A 17,249-nucleotide genomic window follows, 5' to 3' on the forward strand; every position below is an offset into this window, starting at 1 on the left:
GAATAGTTTTATACGTATTGCACGACACAGCTCTAGATACTAAAGCAAACATTGCCATACATCTTGCCAAGGTTTCAACTGGTCATAGTCCTGATATTGTAGCTGTTTTCAAGAAGAAATTTACCACTGGGAACGTCCAAATTTTAATAAAAGTATGCATTATACATCAAAGTTCTCAGTATAGTTTAATGTTGAATAAAGTTCAGCGAAGTTTTTCAAATCGACCAGACAGTTGTTAGAGAATTCATTTATTGAGGAATTTATCTTTATTGAGAAACCTACCAGACAGTTTCACTTTCCTGAGTTCTATTCCATTATACCAGGATGAATATGGATTATCAGATCCCCTTTTACTGTAGCGAGGTCCTGCATCTCACAATTTTATTGCATTTATTCTGGTGTCATGTTTTAAACATAATAATTATTTCGATAAAAAGGAATAACAGGAAGGATATGTATAGTGGTGAGCTGGCTCTATGGCATTAACTTTTCTTTGTCGTCTTAATTGTCAGTCTGTTTTAAAATGCTTTCTTCTTCGCTTTGAGGTGGTTTGTGAGTGTTGTAGAAATGTAGTCCGGATATGGATTTTCTGTATAAAAAAGCACCACAGTGATTGATTGTGCAGTCATGTTATGGTACAAACTACTGTACAAATTTGGATTTTGTTTCTAGTGTTATCATTTTTCATATGCCTAGCCTATGTGGCAAATTTGAAGATTTCATTGATGGTTGTTTTGTTTTCATTATGTTTGTACTGTTGCTGCAATTGTTTAGATTGCAGTAGAGCTTTCATATATGCCATTGCTACAATTTCATAAGGATTGCTTTAGCAAGCTAAATTAATTTTTATATTTTACAAAATGCCTTATTAATACTCGTATGCTAAAGCAGAAAACCCTAGAAGTTTCAGAGCTCAGTAAATTTTTTGTCATCAATTCATACATACTCGTAAAATGTAGAAATATATATATAACTTAACCGATATCTTTGTGTTTACAGTAAAAAATGTCTAACAATGTAAAATAATGCATAGTTAAAGTATAAGTGTTTACATTTCAAAGCAAATTGCTCCAGACTTGAAAGCGATAAATGATAACTATGACGAGGAAAAAACAAGGAGCTCCACAGAGGCTCAATTGTAAGTGGAAATTGTGGTTGATATTGTATTTTAATTATGATCTCCGTTTTATGTCAATAGAACTTACTTAATGTGTTTGTCAACATTTGGAACCTAATGTCACTACATTGATGTATGTGCAATGATTAACTGATTGAATTTTTTCAAAAAATTGCTTTAATATACTCATCTTAAAGTTATGTTGTGTTGGTTTTAAATGTGTGTAACTTGTTAGTTATGATACATTGGCAGAGTAAAAGCACTACCTAATCATGCTGATACAGTTCTAAGTAATTCTTGTTACCAATAAAATTTTACCAAACTTAGCTGCTTTTTTCAAGCTTAGCATGGAATTTACTAAATTTTCTCAGTATCAAGTATATTTGCTTTCTTGACAGACTACACAGGCTGTTGAAATCTGGTCAGAACTAAAGTTCCGAATATCGGTATAATATAGGTTGATTAAATCTGGTAATTGTTACTGGTTAGATATATGTATGTATATATACAGTAACTAAAATATGTACAACCTACGAACCTACCCTTTTTGCTATAAATCAACAGATATAAATTCTAAACCAGCTAACATGTGCGCCCGTCACTAACTTAAGATATCAAGTTGATCAGTGGAAATTGTTCAGAACTGTTCACAATCACATAGATATAGTGGTCAGTTGTGGTCACTTTTTTCACTCACTTTTCCAACAAACTTTAATTTTAAACGGTTCATCTCCAATTTCTGTTTGAATGTGACGTGGTGTCAAATCACTCGGTTTTCGACAAACCTTATGAAAGAAACTAGCAAGAAAATCTGATAGGACGCTAATGCCAACCTACAACTGTATTCGGAAACCAAAATGCTTTGCATATCATTAAAAAAATTATTATAAAAAATAATTGGTTATAAAAAATTATCGATGTTTAAAACACAACCGTGGATAGGTTTTGGTTTTAAAATATGCGAACTCTTCATTTTAGTGACTTAAAAGCAACAACAAACTCTTGCTTGATGTTAAAATATTTTTACAGACAAGAAAAAAGCATCAAGTTTTCAGCTTGAATTTGCCCCCAGCTATAAAACGCACGAGCGCTACAGGACTTTTTCAACCCAAATATTTACAAAGTGCGACATCTCCTATTTGTGCTTTGTCGAATTGCACGTTTTAGGCTGGAGAGGAAAAGTTGTAATTGAGTTAAAAGTTTGTATTTGATGGATGTAGCCTATACTTATAAGCAGCTATTATATAACAGGATAAAAATTTGCCTCGTATAGCCACTTAATTTTAAAATTAGACCTGTTGTGCTTTTTCTGTAAATTCTGACCTGTGTTGTGGTTTTCATGCTGAACAAACCATCATGTGCTGGTGGACATTCTTAGTGGCTACGGATAGATCGGACAGCTATACAAAGAAAATGGAAACAGTTAAAAGGATCATTGTTGCCATGCTTATGGGATTGTTTGGGTTAAGCGCTTTTGGGTCGGTTTGCTTTGTGTCTCTCATGAACTTTGAGTACCACATAAAGGTAAATGCAACTTAAATTTGGCCTTATTTTAAAGATTAACGATCAGGCAAGTTCTTAGGTTATATATGCTATAACAAAATTTTTTTTCCCTTCTGAGGAGGTTTAAGTTTCTGTCGATTACCTTCATTGCAAAGCCTTGAAAAATGAGATTGTGAAAGACCAAAAATGTGGACTAATGAACTATTTCTTATCGTTCAACTTCGACAAATTATGCTCAAACAACCAGTTGCTGGAAGTTTTTTTTTTACTAGGCTTGCTTTATCGTCGATTTGATGACGTACGTAAATCTAAACCAATCAGAACAAAATTTTGTGGCAAACAGTCTCGTTGAAAAGAGCGTATGTCTTCTCATAGATCCCTACAATGTGGAAATGAAGACCAACAGTACCTTTGAAAATTCAAAGTCCACCTTAACACCAAACGGTAAGCGAGTTAACTGTATGAAAGAGATCTTTTTCATTGCTGCTTTTACTAAAACCTTTTGCTTGCCCGGGGCAATTCCTGCAAAGATCGGGCATTATTGTTATTGTATAGCAAATGCGGTTTCTTTTACGTGGCTATCAGTCTGATTTAGCGGGTTTTTAAAAATTATGTCGTTCTCAAGGTTATTCCGGCAACGTGTTTTCAAAACTAAAATATTGTTTCAGTTGGTTACACAAGCAGCCGGAAATTTTTAAAGATAATAACTAAAGTCCTTTAAGGATCCATAAGTTAAGTTAGTTCCATAGTTTAAGGGTACAGGTTAAGGTCAATAGGTTAAGGGTCCATAATAGGTCCATAGGTCAACATATTTTTTGCTTGACTTTGTTTCCACTAGATTGACTAGAAGTAAGTTGTAAGTTTTCATATAAAATTTAAAAATTGTTGTTTTTCCGGAAAAAGGTATTCGTTTTAACATGAACCAATACAACAATAAAAACTGCAAACTTGGTTTACGTATTAAGATGCTCAACTGGCTGCTTTAAGCGGCCTAACAAACGCTCACATTTCGAGTCAAACCAACAAACGTTCTACTATGTTGTAAGATCGCATTGCTTAAGTTGACCAACACAGTCAACGCAAACCATCAAAATCGTGCAGTTTAAATTTCGTGTTTTGTGTTTCAGTTGTCACGAATGCCGTTCTCATCTCAAACCTCCTTAACGCGTACATGGGTCTAGTCTTCATAACAGGGCCTATGGTCGTACTTGGACCTCGGATTGGCGCCGTCTCCCTAACCCTCTCAGGTATAACACTTGTGCACAGCGTAGGCCTACCTGTTTCACATACAGTGTTGTTGAAAAGGATTAAGTTAAGTTCCAAACCTTACCGTTAATTGTTAATGTTAAACAAGAGATTAGATCATGATATAACTTTCATCTAATTTGACAAAAACTGTTGTTTCAGGTTCCCTCCTTATTGTCACTATGTCTCTCTACGTCATTCCCTTTTTGAGACTAATGACGCAAAACCAGACAGGTTTGACGGCGGAATTACGTCACTATTTTGAGGCGGATGAGAGCAAAGAGTTTGGTCTCATCTCGTACGATAACGGAAAAACATTTGATCTTCTTCAGCCGTTCCGGACTGGATTCGTCGAACTCGACATTTCACTCGTATCCGATATTAAGCTTTTCATCTGCTTCGGGGTTACTATAGGTCAATGGCTTGCTTGTTGCTTTCTAACTCGTTTACGTATTTATGTTTCTCTGTCCGAAGAAACAAAACTCAGCGTGGATTAAACTTGACGTTGTTGTTGACGATGACGTATATTGACATGCAATGCTGTCTGTTTAGATACAAATGTATTTGAAACTTTTCGTTTGTAAAGATGACTTTGTTTAGTGTGTACCGTTGTTAGTGAGTCGCTTTGTAGTTACTTTGGTAAGTTTAGTGAGACTTTGTACTGTGTGGTTTGATATTGAACTAGTTGGTTAATGACGTTAACTATATAAGCAGGGTTGCCATACCGTCTTTATTTCTAAGATTTGTCCTTCATTTGAAGGTCCGTGTCTTAGAAAATACTTTTGTTCTTTTTTCTAAGAAATGTCCTTATTTTCGTTTTATTTTTAGGGCAGAGGTTCGTATTTTGGGCATTTTGACACCTTTAGTATATTATTTTGTACCAAAGATATACAAATGACAACATGCAAATATTATCTCGTTTTTTCATTTTTGGAACATTGATTGCCTTCTCCTGCTGTGCGCTGTTCAAGGTAGTATTCTTCTTTAGTTTCCTGTTCGTCCTTATTTTTTAGTTCACACCGATGGCAACCCTGTATATAATCATTGTTAATGTTTTTTGAAGTTTCGAAAGCGCAGACAATATTTCAACATCATAAATTTAAATGAAAATGAAATATCGCTGAGAACGTTTGACAAATCGCGACCATGGTTGGTTGGTTGGTTGAATTTCTTTAGCTTTGTCAAGTAGATAAAAAAGTTCTAGAACTGTCAAAGACTATTGTTGTTGTTTGGTCTTCCGGCACAAAACCAACAATTTGTACATGAGCATCGCTTGACCGCAAAAGAAAATTGAAAAAAATTGTTGTTTGCATAATATCAATTTTAGCATTTTATAAATACTGTATCAACAACTAATTAGGTGGAATCGTTCGAAGCCCTTCGGGTAAAGTATTCTGGCAATGGCTTGAGAAAGGCTTTGCTGAGTCTGTTGTTAGTATAAGATTTTTAATGTTGCTTCGTTGCTTCATTTTTGTGAAGCGGTTTGTCAATTTCAATGTTTTTTGTGCAACGCAATTTTTCTCCAAATTTTCCAACGGCGACTACCCTGGTTATTTCTTTAGTTTGTTCTTCTAATAAAGGACTCAAATCTAGCTTTTGTTTCATCACGCAAGTTCCAGAATAAAATAATTCGCCTTTTTACACAAACACATGGGAAAAACATGCGCATATATGCCCGGAACAATGAAAAACGTTGGAGTGAAATTATCCAAATCTACTGTAATTTTGCAATGGTCAAACAGGTCTCAGACAAAGTTCATTTTCACCTTCTACCTGTCAACTATTTTCTAACGTTCTAGTGATCCTGTGGGTTATAAATATATTCGTTTTGCGGACTAATAGGAAACGATCATCTTCGTGCTTTATCATGGTTCTTATTGCCGCTTTTCGTCTTTACAGCATCTTTTTCCCGTTTAAAGCGCGATTGACTTCAACAAACATCTGGAAAGCGGCTGCTCTTTTTTCCTGGTTGCTTTCGATAACGCTTGCAGTTTTGCCGAATCTCTTCCGTTACTTTAATCATGCCGCTTTATTTCTCAGCCAGTTTTCAAAAACGGACACAGTTACAGATGATTACGTCATATCCTTCACATGTCGCCTGTCTATGCTGACCAATACATCAATGCAAGATAAAGGCGACACTTGGCTGACCGCGAAATAATTTTTGACGACGAGTTTCCCCAGTTTTCTTCACCTGGTGATATAAGCTATTATGGGAAAACCAGTGTCTGCGTACCCACGCTTTTTGTTAGCAAAGGTAACAGATTCTGGCCTTACTCTACCTTCATTATCACTATAAATCTTGTATCTTTCCTGTTTGTTTGCGTGAGCTACGTTCTAGTGTACAGAAACATGTCTAAACGTTCCGGATAAAAAAAACGACGTTGCTAAGAATCAAGATCGACGACTCCAGCTGCGCATAGCAAGGCTCATTGTAACGGACTTTGTCTGCTGGATTCCGATTTGCATCATGGCCTATGTTAGCCTGGGTGGTGGTGTCCTACCTCCAGGCATAGAAATCTTCACCGCCGGTGTGCTGCTCCCGATCAATAGCGCCCTGAACCCGATACTTTACTCGTCTTTCATCGAAGACAAGGTGACCAAATTTGGGAAAAAGCTGAAATGTTGTTAAACAATGAACTTTATCACGATAACCCAGTATTTAGGCCAGTAACTACCGTATACTTGGTCACTTTAAAGGAAGCAAACTCATTTCTTTTCAGGCTTATTTTTTATCGTACAGTAATATATTTAGGTTTCGATGTTTTTTTTTCATAGTGTGTTTTTTGTCCTTTGTATCTTTATATAATTCCACGTTCAGTCGTTTGATAATGTTGAGGAATGGTTGCGTGCCCTCTGCATGTTATTATTGTATATATACATATATGTATATTGTATAATTTATATATGAAATACTTCACCACACACTGGGTCTGTTTATTCAGTTTTTTGTTATTGTTATGGTTATTTTACACCTCAGTTTCTTAGTTCTTTTTCCAAAGAGTAAAACGCCTGGCAAATGGTAAGTTTTACGACTCGATTTTGTAACCCATTTACCAAATTATTTTCTTTCTAAAATTCAGTCTTATACCCTGGCTTGTTTGGAAATGGTGTTTTACTTTGTTTGTGCTTTTAAGATGAACCGTTTTATGAAAGTTGTGAAAGTTTATGAAAGGGTAAGCCACTATTTTCCAATGGTTTTTAACGTGTTCGTCGTTGGAGTGCTTGGCCTATTTCTTTGTCTTATTGTAACATCTGAAGATGATGAAGATTTATGCTTGTTTACAGTATACAAAACAGATAAATTTCTTTTGATTATATTCTTAGTAATCTTGCACCCACGGTTTTGTATTGAATCGCAATAAATTATATCGTACTTTTTGTTCGCTGAAAGTAGAACCTGAAATATACAGAGCATGTTACCAGTTTATTTGAATCAGCTCCAATTGTTTAGCAAGAGCAATTTTATATGCAAGCTTTCAAGTGTGAAAACTCCTATTATAAGCTGTTAAACGCTTATGTTTAAGCTCAACATGCTTTGAAACAAATCCAATTGAAGAAGTGACCTGTTCACTGTAAACTACTGCACATTGAAATGTTGCCAAATATCAACAATAACATGTTGTTATTTCGAGCAATTGCAATCGAATTGCACCATTATCAATAAAGGAATGATATTGTACGTTGAAGGATGAAAACATATCTTTCATGTCTTATCCTATCTTCAGGCCATATCTTTCTGCTCTGTTCAGTTTTGGACTTAAAGCTTGAAGAGCGTATGTACATTGGAAATAAGGCTTAAGAAACACACGTATTTGAACTGATCTGGAATAATTAAATGCTGATAATTATGGGAAACTCCTCCATAGATTTGTTGCTAATTTTATCTTAACTAATTCTCTTGTATGGTTTTCTTGTGACTGAAGTCACTCGATGAAAAATTGTACTCAACGATGTTGTTATAATTGCGGTAACTTTCAAACACGTCCTGACAATTTGCGTTCCAACTGAAAAGTGCGTACAAACTTTGGGTTGTTTTAATAGGTAAGTTGCTGGCGGTGTAACACTTGTCAATTAACTTTGCACCTGGTGAGGGTTTAAGTGACTAGAATAGAATTAGAATTAAAAGATTATTATGTCTTTAACATGTAGACGTTGTTTCAACAACCCAGATGTATTTTGCTACATTTGTGGTGAGTAGGCCTATATGACAACAGAGCAGCGCTTCAATGCGCGTGACTTCACAACAGCAGCTCACCAACTTACTTTGACATGAATCTGGGAGATCAAGATAAGTCCTGGACTCCTCATGAATTAAATATTACGCTGAATTCTTTCGTTTTCGGACTCAAGGTAAAGTGACGGCAATGAAGCTCGGAGTGTCTATCGCGTGGTGAGAGCACCGGTATCACTTTGACGGAATCACTAATCACTTTTTCACCTGTCAGTTGGGTATTCCTCCGTTTCCAATTATCATATCATTATATAGCAGTTTGTGATGAGCTTGTCAGAAATAACGTGATAAAAATCTGAGAATAACTGTTTCACCGTAAGTACAATTTAATTTTTCACAGTTTATTTTATTTACTTTCCACAATATGTTTCAAAACACGATATTTATAACTTGTGTGACCACCTTGATTCTTCAGTACTTTCTTTGCACGATTTGGCATTGATTGGAGAAGCATTTTGCAGTTATTTTGAATTGCAAGTTCTCGGGTGAGTGAGTCGGGTGAGTTTCCTGGCCAATCTGCCAATCCAATCTACAACTGCCTTGAATTAGTTGATGATTCTTCCCAGAAAACCGTTGAAATCAAATTGACATTAGCGTTCTTTGGCGCATGCTGATAACGACTGGCTCGACTTCTGGAATGACTTTTTGGTTGGTCTTAAAAAGGTTGTCACTGGCGCAGTCACGTTACTGGCGCAGAGGGGCCGAAAACCCATGCGCCGTGTGCGGCAGAGCGTGCACTGTCATTCTTTTTTACACCAAATTTAAATACCACAAAAGTGCCTGCTTTTTTACACGTTTAAATTGCAAAACGTTCTAATTTAAGGTGTTGCAATAATTCTCGTGTTTGGTTGTTCAGGTGTGTCCTTTTTTGTGGCGTTCCGATTGGACATGTTTGTTTTTTAGTGTTTTGATCTAAAATGTTTTCTTTTTTCAGTGTGGTCTGTTGTTTACGGGTTTCAGAGCAAATAATTAAATAATAATAACAACTACAGCGGCCACTAAACATAAACATAAACAACTAAACATCTTAAGCAACAAATATCTATGAACCAGGTAAGTTTCTAAAACTTAGAATTCAGCTACGTGTCCTGTTTTCATTCCAAGTCTATTTCTGCTGCGGATCAACGTAGGAATTTAAATATTTTATATTAATCTGTGCAATTATTATAATTTGTGCACAAAAATTTTTGTCGCAATCTATGTTTACTTTTTGTTTCATTGATGGCTTCTCTGCAGAAATGGACCAATCCTCAATGAAATTCAAGTTGCTGACTCAATGGAGTTAATTTAAATTTGCCCAAATATATAACGATAGATTTAAATCATTGACGAAAAGTGCTTAACTGACGCACTGCCAGTTAACGGAATAAAACCTTGCAAAACTTTTTGACGGAAACTGCACATTCACTATCGGTTCCAGGCAATAACAGATTTTAACTGGCATCTAGTACAGCTCATGTCACGGTTAGTACCGTATGTTTGTGACTTGAGTGACAAAGAAACTAATTATACACAAGGCATCCACAAAGACTGGATGTTTTATTTTCTGATTATCAATGTACATACTTGCAGAATACAGGGTAACATACATAATAGCAAAGTAACAACATTACCAGTATTACAAACACTTTGGTTGTAGCATATGGCAAGCTTGCTGGTGTTTGATGCAACAATCATGCTTCGTTTAAGGAAAGGACATCTCCAAAGCAGGAAGGAGTTACCAATAGTGCGTTGTTTTCTTTGCCAATACTGCTGCCGTATGTGGTACTTGTTCACAATCTTATCACGTTATCAGTTATAAAGTTATTGCAATTTACTTTTCATGACAAACTCTTGAAGTATAGCGCTACTTAATTTTGTGGGACATAGTAACAATCTATCATAGGGTGGGGCCGGGGCGTGCTCTTCCCGACAAGTTTGAATTTGCATGGCCTAAAACGCATAAAATTTTGCTTTTCCTTCAATAATCAAACTGCATGAAAATGTTTTCTGAATTCATCTCAGTTTTTCTGTCCGTGTATTTTGCTTATGGCCGGCAATATCTCACATCCTTCATTTCTTTGTTTCCATGAAGTGCCCAATACCTCAGAGGTTTGCCAGCAGAGAACACATTTTTATCGTCTTGGCATGATGTTTTAAATCACGTGACCGTTTAAGCATCAAGCTTTATGAAAATAATCTCAAAGCAGGAAAGGACCAATTTACACGGAGGTTTCATTTGCACAACTTTTCCCGTATTGTAAATACAGTTCATAGAGCTAATCAGCATTAACCAATAGACGACTCCCGGACTGACAAACTGTGAAAAGTCAACGGCAATGCTCGTTTCAAATGCTTTTTCTTTTAGAGCACGTAGGGGAGACCGGGGTTAGTTGTAACGAAATAAGTTTTAAGTTGTCTGGTAAGTTGTTCTTTTAAAGCGCTTATACACAAACAGGGGGGACCCCTTGAAAGGGGCTAAAGATTTTCGAGATGTGGTTCTTCTGTGGAGCAACTTTGTTATTACTTAAGCGCTTTGGTTATAGAAACAACTTTCCAGTTCTTAAAACAGGAAGCATATTGTCTGAAGGAAGGAAATTGCTCTTTCTGTTCTATGGAAGCATATTGCAAGGACATAACCAAGAACACTGCAAAACGATTTAGTTTGCTGGTACTTTTTAGAGACCTTGGTGTGATTATGGTAGCTTAATGGTTCAATGGAGTTGGATTTAAAATCTTTTAGTCGTTTATTTTGAACCAGGGCCATTGATAATATTAGATGCAATTCGTCGTAAATAATACATTTGTTCATTTACTTTGCCAGTACCTTTGCCAGGGATTTTTCTAGATAGAAGACATCAGTTTAGTTAAAAAAAGTTTAAGTGCAATAAATTCTCACTTTGTCAAAATGCGCATGACTTAATACTTTGGCAAGCCTTGTGGAGTCTGCTTTATAAGCAACATACTATGTCCAAGCGTGTTTAATTTACCCTGAAATATTTCGATATAATCTACCAATTTTTATCGATTAAATGTGCAAAGTATTTGTAGAATGTCGCATCTGGTTGGCTTTGCCTAACTTTGCTGTCAGGCAGTATACCGCCATTATAGCCGTAGGATGTACTGTAACAGTACACGAAAAGCATTTGGACATTACAAGGTAGCCATAATATGTGGTGGACTGAAATTGTAATAGTCTGTGCTATTCAACAAAGTTTATCAAACTGTTAAAATGTAGGCCTACCGTATGCATGCGTGTCCGCCTAAACAGTCCAAAAATTAATAAACTAACTCCTTTGAAAATTGATTGTGATATTGTTTGGTCATAATCTTGTCAGAAATTTGGTAGCTTAATTAGGCTACAATTTAACTTCTAAAGGAGATTGTTGGAGTTCTCTGAAAAAATATGAAATGAGGTTTTTCTGTGAAACCAATTTGTTGCTACTTTTGTGCTTTTGTTATGGAAACAACTGCCTTGAAGTAGTTGATGATTCTTCCCAGAAAACTGTAGAAAAACAATCAACAGAGTTTAAACCAAACGAGGAATTCATCGCTTTCTCTCCCTTCATGCAGCTGTTCAGTGATGGATATTTTGATGACATTCTCGGAACGGTTGTCCAGTGAGTAAAGTTTGTGAACAAACTTAATTAGATTTGCATGTAGACTAACTTTGAATAATTTGTTGTAATAATGACTGGTTGCAAGATTTTTCTAATGTTTTAAACAAACCGTCTATGTTTATAGAGAATATTTTTATACAATGAATTGCAATACGTCTATCGATGCGTTCTTGTAAAGCCGTTTAAATTGTAAGAACTACATCTGTGTTACAGAGCTGTTAAATCTTTGGATGAAAACATGGGAGAGGAACCAGACATGAAAACCTGTCGCAAGCAATGGCTTACCTTTATAAACGATCTTCAATCTCAACCTTACGCTTTGAGAAGTATGAATAGAACGTAGTGAACTAAATTTACAACCAAACCTTATCTATTCATAAGAATGTTTCTAATAATAACTAAAAAAGTATTATTTTTAAAATTTCGTTTTTGCTAGCAATAAATTCTTATAATTACTTCTAGTGGCTGACTCCTGGGGACGAAAGCAAAGTGGAATATTGGATGGAAATGTTGAATGGATGGGTAATTATCACGAATGTATTGAAGCTAAAGGCCCTGACTTCAATGGAAAATGGTGCCAGGCTTTCATGGATCATAAACACGAGGTTTGATCTATATTCCAAAAACAAATTGGGACATTGAATTAAGCATGTTAAAGTAACTACGAAATACAAAGCAGTAGATGAAAGCAACAAAGGATATTTTGGAAAAAATTATTCAAGCATTATTTTTATTTCAGCCCAACATGGATCAATTATCAAGACCTCCTTCAGTTGGAATTTGTGTTCCTTCAGGGTGCTCCGAAAATTCTATCACAAAAATCTTTCATGAAATATTGAGTTTTAAAAGTAATATCAAAACTGGAAATACCACATTGCTTAACGTACAGTGTCCTTTAACGACTGAACAACTAGAATGGACAACAGCCGACACCTTGGGAATGTAAGTTGTTTGTATAGTGATTAGATAAAGGTAAATTTAGATTTTGATCTAACATGTAGTAATATACCAACGTTACAATTTGAAACAAATATAATTCTTCACATTTCTGTTTGACATTTTTACCTTTCAGTGCGGTCACTTGCGTGGTAATTGTTTTAAACTTGATTGGAACGTTTGTGGATTTCATCACAAGACGCAACAACGCAAAGGACAAGAAGGTGTCTGAACGCACAGACAACTACGCTACGAAGTCACAACCAATGAAACGTCCACGTTTGCTCAGTAAACAACGATATTGTAATTAAAGTTGACATGAGTACAAGATTAATCACAGTAACTGCATTTGACACAATTTTCAAATCTTTAAGAAATGGTTTTATGCTTCTCCATGATTTCAAATGGTGAAAAACTGCTAACAACGAATTATTCTGGTGGCTCTTTGGGTATTCTTAATGGAATCAGATTTCTAAGTACAGCATGGGTTGCACTCGGACATGTTTTTGTTGATACCCAGATTGGAACAGGTAATTACTCCCGTTTGATTGCAAAGCATTTGACACATAACGTAGAGGTGGAAAATTTAGATCTCTTTGCTTTCAACCGCGTGGCTCAGCAAAATCAATAGAAAAAGTTTCCGTTGTATTTAAAACCAAATTTACAGAAACTAATCAAGTATTTATTTAAGTGCATTTTATAATATTTTTTAATGCTGCTTGCGCGTTGTTTTTAGTTTATCTTCTATCATCCACAAGATACTTAAAATCGAAAATCATTTTTATGCCGATAATCAATTTCTACTACTCTGTCGACACTTTCTTCTTGTTGGGAGGTTTGTTGGTTTCTTATCTCGGTATGAAGCAACTCACTAATACCAATGGTCGCATGAACATCTTAATGTCTTACATACATCGATTTATCAGGTAAATATTTTTTACATTCTGCTTTGTATATAGCATTTATTTCATATTTTTCTAAAGGTTTTGTGATGAACTGTTGGATAGTATCGCCTAATTAAAAACATGGTCCTAATTCCTTTCCATGTATTTCATTCAGGATAACACCAGTCTACGCTTACGTGATACTTTTTTCTATGGGAATACTTAAGTGGTTTGGGAGCGGGCCACAATGGAGTAACTTTCCAGTGTTACCACATTATGTCTGCCAAGACGTTTGGTAGACTAATCTTCTTTACATCAACAATTTTTTTCCTTCTCTTAACGTGGTAAGCTAGTTTTTTACACATATATCGAAATACAGAAATACTTCACAGAAATACGGAGAAACAGATACTCCTAAAATAAATATTTACCTCCAATTTTGATGCTATTATTTTAAACTATTTGCAGTGTATGGCCTGGTGCTGGTATTTAGCAGTGGACATGCAATTTTATCTTCTGACTCCGTTCATTCTTCTTGCCACCTACCGGTAAGTAAATACCAATTACTTAGCTTAACAACTTTATTTCAAAGTGTTTTAGGGGTGTGCTTGTAATATTTTAAATATTTTATTCGTGGTACAGCTGGCATATTAACAATTTATTTTTATACAACAAGTCTAACAGCACCAACTTGAATTATCCTAGTTCTGTGGAAAATGCTGAAAATTAGTAGTTTTTCTTTGTAAAGCAAATCTAAGATACCAGTTTGCAACTGCAGTGTTTTGCATTGACAAAACCAAGCCTTTAAGTAGCAATAGCTTTAATTCGGACTTTTCAGCATTCACGTTATGCTTTATATGTCGCTGATTTAACAACCATTAAATTGTTATTATACTCTTATTTTCATCTCTTGCCACGCCCTTCACGCTAAAGAGAACCATATAGATATAGTCTCGTATTTGCTGAATTTATTTCAAACTCCATGCATACTGTTTTAGTTACATTGATAGCATGTGCAATCATTTCCGATGATCATTTTTTGACATTCATATGTTTCAAAACATCTTGCGTTTTAAAGTGGCAAATTACAGGCGTTGACAAACTTATATTAAACTTGTTGAATTCAAGGTGGCCTCGAGTCGGAATATCTTTGATGGTCTTCTTTACTATTGCAAGTATGGCTGTTTGCGGAATATTGTCTGCCCTTGGTCCTATTCAACCACCTGTTATAGTTAACTCTCAAAGCATTGGCCTGTAAGTTGCATCAAAGAAATAAGTACCAAGTCTTTTAGGCAAAATGTTGCTATCACAACAACGAAGTGCTTTGTTATTTCTTTCAGTTTGGACGCAGTGTCTGACATTCCAACCTACGACATGAAGTTCAGATATGATATATATTTCCTACCATGGGTCAGATTACACGTGTACATGATTGGGATGTTAACTGGTTATGTGCTATTCGCTACTAAGGGCAAATTGACAATTCCAAAAGTTAGTGCCGTTCTCGTTTTTTAACATACATTAAGTTAGCATTAAGTAAAAGTATCCCGGAAACTCTCGCAATTGAAACTACCAGTAAATAGCTTTTGAGGAAGAGTTTTATCCTCTCAAATACTTCCTGTTCATATCCAACGACACACACTTCAATATACAAGAAGTTTTGCATAAAATTATGTTGCATACGATACACAAGGTCAATTAAAAACAGATCAAAAAGACCATTTTTATCATCTCTAGTGGTTGGTCGTTTTGGGATGGTTGACATCGGCTGGCAGCTGCTTTGCGATCATTTTCGGTTTGTATCCACAAACCAGCACAGATACTGATTTAGACACTGGATTGGCAATAATCTACAATACTTTTGAAAAACCTGTGTATGGACTTTGCCTTAGCTGGGTGATAATAGCTTGTACATCTGGATATGGAGGTATGGGTATGAATCGAAAGCAAAGGATTCTATAATATATGTGACGAAATAACGTTCACGTTTTCATTAAGGTCCTGTTACAAAGTTTCTGAATTGGAAAATTTTCAACCCCCTCAGCCGATTGACTTTCTCCTTCTACCTCATTCACTTGTTGGTATTGATGTGGTACTTCCTGAACCGGAATAACATGATCCATTGCCAGACCATTGACTTTATCTTCATATACATAGGTATTGGGAAAATTTTTAAACAATGATACTTTGTGACGTTCACATTTGTTAAGATATAATATGTTTGGGAACTCAAGAGTTTGTTATTGTTTTAACGCAAACATTTATTTTTAGGCTCTTTTCTCATTAGCCTAGCTTTGGCATTTTTGCTCTGTTTAACCATTGAATGGCCGACCATGGAGCTGGCCAAAGTTCTTCTGCCTTCCAAACGAGGTGATCCTTCCGACCGAGATGGAAAGTCGGATCAGAAAAAATTGTTAAAGCAACAGTGAAGTAAAAATGCTGCTTTTTATCACAAACAAGTTGTTGTTGAAGTTGTCATCTTTACCATATAATCAGAATCAGGAAAATAATTTAGTCAAAGAAATTTTATCTTTAGTATTTAAACGGAAAACTTTTGTATTGCTTATAGACATTTAATAAAAAAAAATGAGCATTTAGGGAATGAGCATTTAAAAATGAGCATTTTGAGCATTTAAGTATATCTCGTTCCAATCGCAATGACAAAATGCAAAATAACAAATCACTCGACGTGTGAAGTTGGATTCTTATAAACCAGTATAATATATCATAAATTGTGTTCAAAGTTACAATGAATTAGCTGAGCTGTATATGACAAATACAACGTTTATAGTCGGAATTGTGATCTTCATTTTTATAGTTAGTTGATAGTTCAGACGTTAGAGCTGTGTTCATAAAGTTTGTTAACTTTGTTAACTTTCGTTCGTCAATAAACGCAACTTCATAAGCAACCGTTGAAGCTAGTAGCCTATAGTTTCCTAAAGCCTCACTGTTCGCAAAATGTAAGGAAGGAAAATTAAGACCTGGAAAACTTTGTCCCCGGGAGAGGTTCGATAAGTTCGGTTCCACAAGTACGATTTTATCAATTATCGCACTTAATTGCTTATGTGAAAATCAAGTTCCCAAGTTGATTAAATCCCAATTTTTGACTTGGTTTGTTGTTGCCATTATTATTACGACTGAAAATTAAGATTTTGTTGTTTTTATTTACTATTTCTTTTATTATTTGAATTGGGAAAGTTGATGGCGGCTTTTCCGAAGATTCGTGAAAATCATTGCCAACACCATGTGCTAAAACCTACCGGGTGAGTTGAGCGGAGCAGAAGAATCAAATACGAAAAACATTTAAACAACACCAACAGCTGGAAATGATGATTGTAAAAAGTTGCCAAACTCTTAAGCACCCCAAACCAGCAAAAGAGGCCGATATGACAAAACTGCAACCTGGGCTACACTAAAATAGTGTATGCCAAAGCTTGCATATTCAACCCAAAGTTTAATTCTATTTATCCCTGCATCATTTCGAACAAGAACATAACTTGACAAACTAACACAGTGTCGTAGAAAGCAAAAAATATATCATCATACAAATCTAACAAACGGAGCTATTAATCATTGTAGATTATGCTGATTAGATGGAGACAGAAAAAAAAGGTTTGACAAAGACATTTTACATTAAAAAAACGAGCGGCTTAAAAACTACATAAAATCCTCAGTTTGGAAATAATTGACGATCAGTTCCCTTTTAAACAATTGGCATGAAATTAGAACTA

At 35.4% G+C, this 17,249-nt stretch overlaps 2 protein-coding genes across 4 annotated transcripts; both read left to right on the plus strand.

Annotated features, from left to right (window-relative positions):
* The first annotated feature begins 998 nt into the window (after positions 1-998).
* LOC143451424 (uncharacterized) lies at positions 999-7,248 on the plus strand. Of its 3 annotated transcripts, XM_076951947.1 has the most exons (6): positions 999-1,138; positions 2,147-2,641; positions 2,893-2,918; positions 2,996-3,064; positions 3,748-3,867; positions 4,028-7,248. In XM_076951947.1, exons 4-6 carry the CDS (start codon positions 3,013-3,015, stop codon positions 4,360-4,362), a joined length of 507 nt encoding a protein of 168 aa, XP_076808062.1. In that variant the 5' UTR covers positions 999-1,138; positions 2,147-2,641; positions 2,893-2,918; positions 2,996-3,012; the 3' UTR covers positions 4,363-7,248. The 3 variants fall into 3 exon arrangements, with proteins under 3 accessions (XP_076808062.1, XP_076808061.1, XP_076808063.1); XM_076951946.1 differs by having other exon boundaries at positions 2,893-3,064; XM_076951948.1 differs by lacking the exon at positions 2,893-2,918.
* Positions 7,249-11,186: 3,938 nt separating this feature from the next.
* On the plus strand, positions 11,187-16,101 carry LOC143453068 (nose resistant to fluoxetine protein 6-like). The gene is made up of 14 exons (XM_076954219.1): positions 11,187-11,698; positions 11,912-12,024; positions 12,161-12,303; positions 12,438-12,640; positions 12,771-12,922; positions 13,009-13,164; positions 13,371-13,560; positions 13,694-13,808; positions 13,987-14,066; positions 14,647-14,772; positions 14,859-15,009; positions 15,256-15,445; positions 15,517-15,675; positions 15,790-16,101. The coding sequence occupies exons 1-14, from the start codon at positions 11,490-11,492 to the stop codon at positions 15,945-15,947; spliced, it is 2,145 nt and encodes a 714-aa protein (XP_076810334.1). The 5' UTR covers positions 11,187-11,489; the 3' UTR covers positions 15,948-16,101.
* Positions 16,102-17,249: the final 1,148 nt, after the last annotated feature.

This window comes from Clavelina lepadiformis, chromosome 4 (genome assembly GCF_947623445.1).
Source record: "Clavelina lepadiformis chromosome 4, kaClaLepa1.1, whole genome shotgun sequence".
Classification (NCBI taxonomy): Eukaryota; Metazoa; Chordata; class Ascidiacea; order Aplousobranchia; family Clavelinidae; genus Clavelina; species Clavelina lepadiformis.